Raw genomic sequence first — 9043 nt, 5'->3', positions numbered from 1 at the left:
TGTTTTCTGAGGAAATTCAGGTAAGAGGAGGGGTGGGGGAAATGATATTTTTGACTCCTCACAATTCCAGACGTTGGAAAGAAAAAGGATTTCCTTTGGGCTGTTGCCACGACTCTGATCTTTTATGCTGATAAAATATTTCCTTCTTCTTAACAACAACAAAAAAATGTTCTGGGAAAGTCTTGCCACTTCAGTTTAGAAGCTAAACCTTCTCTATCTTTCGCGTTGCGGGGGGCGGGGGGGTGAAGAGGCAGAGAGAGAGAGGCTTTCCTCTCCTTTCCGGAGGATCTTCCTCCTTAACAATTCAGGTCTTGGAATCGGGAGCGAGCCGGGTCAGTAGCGCTCGCTGGAGTCTGACTGGAGGGGAGGACTACAGGATCCAGAGGTCTCTGGAAACTTCAGCAGCTCCAAGCTTGTTGGCTACTGCAGTTTCCCGGAGGAGTGACGCTGTGAAAACAAACCCTGATTGGGCAGGCCCGAGCTGAATTCTCCATTTATGGACAGATCGCCCGGCCCGAGCTGAGACTCAGCCAGAGTAGGGAGTAAGTGGCCGGAGAAAGAGCAGGGACCCGCCGAGCGAGGCAGACGCTCCGAGCGCATCGGGCTCACCTAGGCGGGCGGCGAGCGCCGGGCGGGAGGGGACCCGTGCGCGCCGCAGCCTGCGCGCAGCCTGCCGAGTCGCCCCCTTCTCGCCCTCACCTAGCGCCGCCGAACCCGCCTGGATGGAGACCCGCCTGGGTTCCCATTGGCTCCTGTGAGTGCTTGGGTGTCGGGAGACTGTTTCTGGCGAGGGGAACCAACTTTTGAAGTTCGCCCGAGACTGCGTTCCGGCCCCAGCTCCCGGCAGCCGGACCCGGCAGAGGCGTGACCGTCGGCGAATCACCATGGTGAGTTGGCCGCGCCGCGTCCCAGGACGCCTGACTCCTGGATGGGGCGGGAAGCCCCGGCGCGGGGCACCCACCTTGGCCGCGCCGCCGAGGCCGGGGCTGGAGAAGGTGGACGCGGGAATCGGCACGTCGCGAGCTCTGATTTCCTGCTGCTTTCCCTAAACCCGGCTTAGGGGAGAGGGAGCGAGGGGCAAAGGAAAACTTTCCAGTCGCCTTTCGGCGTCGCGAAACTTTTTTGGCTGGGTGGCTATGGCTGCCAGCTGTCGGAAGCCGGAATGTGGGCACATCTGTTTTGCAGGGGCACAGGCCTCGGACGGGATCCCGTTCTTCCTGCCGGTGAAGCGGGGGGCAAAGCCTCCTGTGCCCGCTCTTGTCCTGGCGCGCTGGGGGCAGGATTCGTCGGGACCTTGGCGCGGGATCCCGGCTCGCTGCGCCCCGCTCCCACCCCGCCGGCGGGCACCACCGCAGGCGGAGTCCCTCTCCTCCCCTCCGCTGTCTGGCGGCCCGGCCAGCGCCCGCAGCTGTCCCGGCTGGCATCCGCACGCCGGCGGGGGTGGGGGTGCCCAGCCTGTCCTGGCGAGGGCCGGCGCGGGCGGCACAAAGGCAGGAAGGGGCGCCAGGTAGGGCGAGCACCTGGCGGTGGGCAGGCTGCTGAGAGCGGACGGGACCCGGGCGCAGCGCGGAGCCAGGCTGGCCTGGACTCTTTTAAGGGGCGCCGGCCGGCGGAGAGGGTCTTTGCGCAGAAAACGCTGAGTAAACACCACCTGTGTGAAGGCCCAGTGCGAGATGCTTGGGACTTTTCGGATGTCCTGTGAGCGGCTCGGACCAGAGGGGGAGTCCTCGTGAGTTTTAAATTGTTTTCTCTTTCGGCACTTTGGGGATATATTCAAATAGCTGGCTCTTTCTCCGACTTCTTTCCATTTTTTTTCTCTTCCTCAGCTCTCCCCGTCTCAGACTCCCTCGCCCCCACCCCAGACTGCCCCCTTCCCCGCCCCCGCCCCCCAATAACAACAACATCCACAAAAAACCTTAGGCATATCCCTGGGGCTTTGGTGTGGGGTTGTTTTCTTTCCCAAGCACAAGCGAGGACTCTATTTTGAAGAGGTTGGTGGCAGACCATTAGAAAAAAAGTTACAAAGCTTCATAGTTTCCACATCTGCTTGTGTTCTAATAACGCCGTTTAGGTGGTAGCTGGTTCTCTTCTGGCGTGTTGTTTTTTGATGACGGTGAAAGTTGGAGCTAAGTCAAAATGATAATCAGCACAGCACTAATTTAAAAATCGATATCCTGTATGACCAGCTTGAGGGACATGTAGCAAAGGCCCATCAGAATCTGCATTCCAGAAACAGCTCTTGACTGAGGCTGTGTTTATTAAGAATGATTTAAAATAAACAGACAGCCTTTCGAACAACATCGTTGGCCAAAGCTTTTTCTTTTTACATAGTCCAAACTTATGTGGCACTTTTTTCTATAAATAAATTTCCTCTTCCAGTGTTAGGGTTTAAGGAGTCAGTCCACTCCCCAGGATTTTTGGGCTCCCTACAGAGAACCATTTACATGGAGAGTGTGTTTGGGTGGAGCTACCTAATTGTGCCTGCAGCCACTTGATCTTGGGCAGTGTGATAGTCCTAGTACTTTAGAATGGCTGCAGTTATTTTCCATGGTTCAGTATTTCTTAAAAAAAAAAAAAAAAAAAAATTGATTTTGCCAAAAACTTAAAGAATCTTACTGAATTTAAATATGTGAGTGGTACCTTGGGAAAATTAGCTTTCCCCTTGATTAAATTCATTTTTCATGCTGGGCAGATTAGAAAGTAGTCGTGGATGCCTTCTTTTGAGGCCTAGAAAGATGCTCAATTCAGCCCCACTGCTTTGCAGTAAGTAGATGGTTGGTCCAGTCCGTGCACGGGAGGCATGTCCTAAGGAGGAGCGTTGTTTCCCGAATTCTCTAGCTTGTCTAGGAGAGGACAGGGTGTGACTTACCTTTTGATGGGCTCCCTACCATCAGCACAGATGGGCATTTTGCAGGTCACCAGAAGCCTGTCTGTGCATCAGATACAGCTAGTGCAGCCGCGATTCCCTGACTGAAAAGTTGAAAGAGCTGCTTGTACTGACGCAGGAGATGTGTCATCACTAGATCTACTGGATCTAGAGTTATTTGGCAAGAGTTAATCATTTCTTTCCTCCCCTGTAAAATTAAGTCTGCCCATTAGATGTCCTGTGAAGTTGACTTAGAGCATCAACATCTTAGATAATCAGAACCCTCAGTTACAATATTTACCGTTTGTGTAAGGACCTCTCCAAGCCAAATCCGGTTTCGTTTTGTGTTGCACACCTGTCTGGGCCTGCCCAGCTGCATCCCTCAGCTGCATGGAACGGAAGGGAAGAGGCATTACCCTGCAGGGATGTGGGTGAGGAAGAGGATGGAGAGTGTCCTTCACCAGGAGGCCCTTGGCCAGGCTGCAGGGAGAGCACCTGCACTGTGTGGATTTGTGTGTGAGTCACTGTGTGTGAGTGTGTGTGTGTGTGTGTGTGTGTGTGTGTGTGTGTGTGTGTGAGGTCTCTTAGGAAGATTGATGGCACCTTAGGAAGGTTTTTCACCTGTACCCAAGGCCCTCCCAAGACTCATTCAGTTGTGACTCACTTCTGAGTCATGAGCACAATGTATAGTTTGTAGTTCATCTCATCTCTTCCTCCAGAAATCTCACATTGGGACACTCTTCTCCACCTTGCGGAAAACCAAGTACACCACCAGGCAATAGGAGTTTGCATCTTTTTCCTTAGGAAAGTTAAAGAACTGAAGAAGTCTCTGTCTGTCTCTATAATTTAGTGTAAATTGTTCAGAACAGCAAAATACCTTCTTTGAATTTAATTGCTAGTAATATGTGTCGAAGTTTTCCTGTACAGAATCTGGCTTTATCATCATCCACAAAGGAAGTTTTGCTTTTGTACCGTGACCAATTTGGACTTTCCAGTGGACTCGAGTCTATGTCTGTAGCTCTGCTGTGTAGCTGGACCCAGAAACTGTGATTCATTGTGTTTCTGTAAATTAAATACACTTTAGAGTTCATCTGAAATGCCCATCACCTCAGAAAATGTACAAGATATGTTTCCTTTTCCTTGCTTGTATATTTGTGTAAGGACAAATATGTGTAAGTAAATTGCAGATATTACACACACAAAAAGACACAGAAATAGACTTAAGGCCTTGGGAACCTGATGAAGAGCTGAGTGTAACATAGGTAGTTTCCTTTGGGTCAAGGCGTGTATTTTAAAGGTCTGGAATTCATTTTGAGTATGTTTCCTGGGAAGGTAACTTGGTTACTTTTACTGATTAGCTTATCAGATGGCCAGTAGTTTCCTGGCCGAAACAAGATAATAAAACAAAACAAAACTGGAAAGGAAGGGGTTGCAATACAGAAAAGTTCTGATGGTGGAGGAGGGATTAGGGAAAGATTTGGATCCTGAATATCATCTAGAGGCCAGTGTGGTGGGTCATCCTGGCGGGAAATATTTGGCCAGCTCAGGGCAAGGAGAGAAGCACAGTGGGTGGGGTGGCAGATGGAGGAACGGAGAAGTACAGGAAGCAGACAGCTGCAATAGGTGAAAGCCGCCCCCTCTGCATTTTTACTGGGACTGCTATCAGTGGTTGCAAACTCTGTAGGCCAGGTAGACACAATTTGATGTGGGGAGGCTGCCTGTAGGGAGAGAATAAAGAACATATGCTGCATGGAAAGAGGCAACCACTTCTCAGCCCTAGACCATTGGCCATTGGGAGACTCAGTGTTTGATTTTTTCAGTGAAGTTGTATATCTAGATTTTTTTTTTTTTTTTGCTAAAGTGTTTGACCATCACGAGAGGCCAAAGACACATGTATGTTTTTCCTTTGCAGCCAATCTATTGTAAATCTCAAAGTGCTGTAGTTCTGTGAAACAAAGTGCTTCCTTCCATTCACTCCCCAGCAGGACTGTCTAACCTTTGGCTTCATTTCCAGGAATGGTGTTAGATTTTTATTGAGACATCCCCATATTCCCACTGGGTTTCCCTTGTGAGAGTTGATCCGTATATTCTGCCCATGGAGAAAGCTACTTAACAGGGAAAATCTGCATGTAGCTACTACTGTTCGGAGCTCTCAAAACACCAGTATATATGGTTTGATGCTACAAATTGAACTCCCTTCTGCATGAAAATTTCTCTCCATTCCCCCAGTATTTCATGATGATCTTATGTTACTCCTTTCTCAGTTGAATCTCTTGAATTTGAAGTCTGTTTCAGGAATTAGGCTGGGACTAGATAGCAGCAAGCGCTTTGGTAAATATGACTTGGAATATGACTTCAAAGGGCTCCTTTACCTAGTGTTGTTCTGTCGTGAGTTCATGTGAGATTAAATGAAAGAGAAAGTGCATTTGCATTTCCAGATGAGACTAGGAATAAGGCTCTTAATTGGTAAAAATTTGTGAAAGCTCTTGTCATCTGTTTCATGAAGAAGAAACATTTGGAAGGCTCTATACAAATACAAGTTATTATGAGCTTCATGATATAATATGTAGAAACTATGTTCAGTCATGATTTTCCAAGTTTGAGTCATTTTTTTTTTTACACAAAAGATCCAGTAACTTGTGGTTTTATAATCATGTGATTAAAATGAGATTCTCAGGGTGAGTCTTTAATCTCTCTCTATTTTTTACCTTGCCAGGACTTGGTATTTACAGAACAAATAAAGGGTTAGAGGTTAAATGCCAAAAGTATTAGAAACAGATATCTCAGCTTTATAAGCACATTCCATAATAATGATAAACAAATTGTGCTTTTAATTTCAACTTCAGAATTTATGTTGGCAGGGATGAAATATTTGGGGGCATCCTAGCATGTGTCTCCTTATGACACATTTGAGGGAGGTGGATCTATAAGAACTGTAAGAGCCGCTACTAAAATAATGGCACTGGCCTTGACAAGTAGACTAAGAATTTGGTTTTCTTACCGGTAAAATGGCAACAAAAACCATTGTTGATGCCAGAACGAAATGAAGGTCTGCTTTCTCATGCCCCTTGCGTGGTAGGAATAACATCATTGCCATTGTTTGAAGCGCTTTTGAATTATCATTTATGAGCTACTTGTGAAAACCTACTTCTTAATTTCCTTTATGACCTCAAGTGTTAGTGCCCAGCCTGATCAACCAATTTTTTTTTCTATGCTCCTTGGTGGGGGTCACATTTCATTCTTTTTCCATCCGATTAACTCATTATTGCAGCACTGTTTGTTGATTTTTTTTTTTTTTTTTTGGAGGGGGAAGCGCATGTGCTGGGAATTGAACCCTGGTCTCCGGCATGGCTGGAATTACCCTTGCACCCCCCCCCATCAACCATTTTATTGACCAGATTTTGCACCAGATCCCTCTCAGCTGTTTCCAGAAGCCACATTCTGCCTTAAAAGGAGGAAGACAGCCCCACTGAAGATGTCATGCAGAGGAAGCTCTGGAGGCCAGAGAGGAAGTCCATCTCTCCTGGAATAAATATAAGAACTGCTCTGAAGGGGGACGCATAACTCTATCAGGTGTTTTGAGTTCTGATGCATTTGTTAAAAATTCATTCACATTATATTTCACAATAAAAAATGTTGAACAGTAATTAATTCACAATATTTTATAACCATATGCTGCATTGTAGAAGGTAAAACAAAGGCGCCCAAAAGAGAACTTAAAAATTATATCCTAAGTCCTTTTCCTTGATTTCACAGAGAGGTCTAGAAGGATTAAATGACTTCACAAATCTCATAGCTTGTTTTTGGTGGAGATGTTGCCTAATTCAGGTTTTCTGAGCCCCATCTAATAAGGCTCTTCCCCTCAAACCCTGATGGTACAATAGAGCCTGTTTCCTTAGAGACTTGACTTGACCAGGAAGTTTTCTTTCTGGATTCCTTCAAGAAAGCATCATGGGTGATAGAAGGTTGTGTTATTTATTTTTGATTTATTCCATATCAACTTAAAAGATTATAAGAAATACATTTAGAAGAATTCACCCATAATACCACTGCCCTAACAATTATTATTTTCATGTCTTTTTTTTTTTTTTTTTTTTTTTTAAAGGAAAGACAGAGAGAAGGAAGGAAGGATAGAAGGAAGGAAGGAAGGAAGAAAGGGAAACATCTTTAAACATTTTCTTGTTTTATTGTATTCTGTTTCTCCGTTTTTGTTACATGGGCTGGGGCCGGGAATCGAACCGAGGTCCTCCGGCATAGCAGGCAAGCACTTTGCCCGCTGAGCCACCACGGCCCGCCTATTATTTTCATGTCTTTGGGTTTCTTTCTAATCTATCCAAACACACATTATTTTTATGTACTTGTAATTATGGGACAGATAGACAATTTGTGCTCTGACTTTTCCATTTATTTTATGAACCTTTCTCTGTTGCAAGCATATGTGTGATATCTTGGTGGCCGTATGCTAATCCCAAGTAACTGATTACCCATCCCAAGTCATGTCTATACAGAGATCTCTCCTCCGGAGGTGTGCACACGAGAGTGTCCCTGCACCAGCTGTGCTCAGTAATGGTTCCTCAGCCTTCTGTAGCTTCTGAGACAGGAACCCCCATGTCTCTGGAGTGGAGTCTGGAGAAGGATGGGCAGGCCTGGGGTACACTCTGCACGCTCAGGGTCCGACCCAAATGTGCATGGTACTGGTTCCCCTTGTGTTCTGGCATTGACACTCAAATTTGTGGCACCAGGGGACACTCGAACCTCTGGCTCCAGTTTGACACATATGAGTGGTCCCACTGGAGAACCTGGGTGGCTGGAGTTGGAGATTTTTGGACCCTAGGGTGGAGAAGACACAGCAGTTGCAAAAGAGATTAGCATACATACTTGGTATGTACGAATTTTTACAGGTGCCAGCAGCTGGGAAATCAAAGATGTGTTAGGCACTGCCTTTGCTTGTGAGAAGCTCATAGTCTAGTGGAGAAGCGATAACAAAAAGCTTTCGTATACGTTATTTCATTTCATTCTTGTAGCAACCATGGCTTTTGCTGCTGTTTTTTAAATTTGAAAACTCTGACTCCAAGTGTCTCTATAACAGTTCAGATGGGAAGCCAAGATCAATGAAAAAATCATCTATTTTGGAAATTTTACTCAATATTACAAGGGCAGGATAATTTGGACATAAGAACATTGTCTGTTATGTCTGTTATGAGTAGAAAGGGTTTGGGTTTTAATTTCCTTGTTTAGGGACTTTGCAGTAAGGACTAGATGATGTCACACTGGGAGCAAGTATAAAAGTAAAAGAAAGTGTGTTCAGATATTAATTAGGTTAAGAGAAAAGAAAATAATAATAACAAAAGATGAGAAAACTGCAAGAGATTTAGCCCTTTACCATTATGTACGTAACACAAAACAAACAAAAAAATTAAAATATCACAGCTCTTAGTAATTTCATAGGTACATTTAATGTTGATAGAAATTTAGGTAATGTAGAATTTGGTGACAATGTTTTGGACAGTATCATTGTTTGATTCTAAGGAACTTTCAAGGAAAATAAATAGGGCTGTTTTTTACTATCCCAGGTTGAGGCAAACCTTTGTGGCAAGAAATGTTGCATTCAAATAGAAATTCCTACTAAGTTATGTTAAAGGATAGCTTTTACAACCTCTCCAAGGCTTGGAGAGGCTCTCATGCAAAACTGTGCCTGCAAAATAACAGCTGCCCCACCCCCACCCGCCACCGGAACGGTAATTCCTAATATTTGGGTGTCCTGAGGCCCCCTGAGAAGTTACTGACCTATTTCCCAGCAGCGTTTTTCTTTTCTTAATACATGCACACACACACGTATAAAACAACTCACAGAATGGGGGAAAATATTCTCAAGTCACATATGTATTAAGGGATTCGTATTCAGAATATGTGTGTATATACCCAAATGATCGGTAAGTACATGAAAAGACATTCAGCATCTTTAGTCATTAAGAAAATGCAAATCAAGCTGCAAGGAGGATAATCCCAGCAGTGTTTTTAACAGCAAAAAAAGGAAACAATCTAAATATCCATTCACAGAGAAATGCAAGAATATTTTGTGGCTTATTGATAATATGGCGTCAAAATGGATAGATCTCACAAAGATAGCGTTTGGTGAAGAAGCAAGTTGTAGAAAGGTACGTATTATGAAATCAT

General features: G+C 45.2%; 1 protein-coding gene across 2 annotated transcripts in view; it reads left to right on the top strand.

Moving 5' to 3' along the window:
- Positions 1–524: 524 nt before the first annotated feature.
- Positions 525–9043, top strand: part of MYO1E (myosin IE) — a 247820-nt gene continuing 239301 nt past the window's right edge. Inside the window, exons 1-2 of one of the 2 annotated variants that reach the window (XM_077128062.1) lie at positions 525–542; positions 704–887. In XM_077128062.1, coding sequence (XP_076984177.1) covers positions 885–887 — 3 coding nt within the window. In that variant the 5' untranslated portion in view covers positions 525–542; positions 704–884. Of the gene's footprint in view, positions 543–703; positions 888–1465; positions 1730–9043 lie in introns of those variants that run through there. The other variant, XM_077128063.1, reaches the window with a different exon arrangement.

The sequence above is a fragment of the Tamandua tetradactyla genome, chromosome 14 (genome assembly GCF_023851605.1).
Source record: "Tamandua tetradactyla isolate mTamTet1 chromosome 14, mTamTet1.pri, whole genome shotgun sequence".
NCBI classification, from domain to species: domain Eukaryota; kingdom Metazoa; phylum Chordata; class Mammalia; order Pilosa; family Myrmecophagidae; genus Tamandua; species Tamandua tetradactyla.
This window is presented reverse-complemented; position numbering and strand designations above follow the sequence as displayed.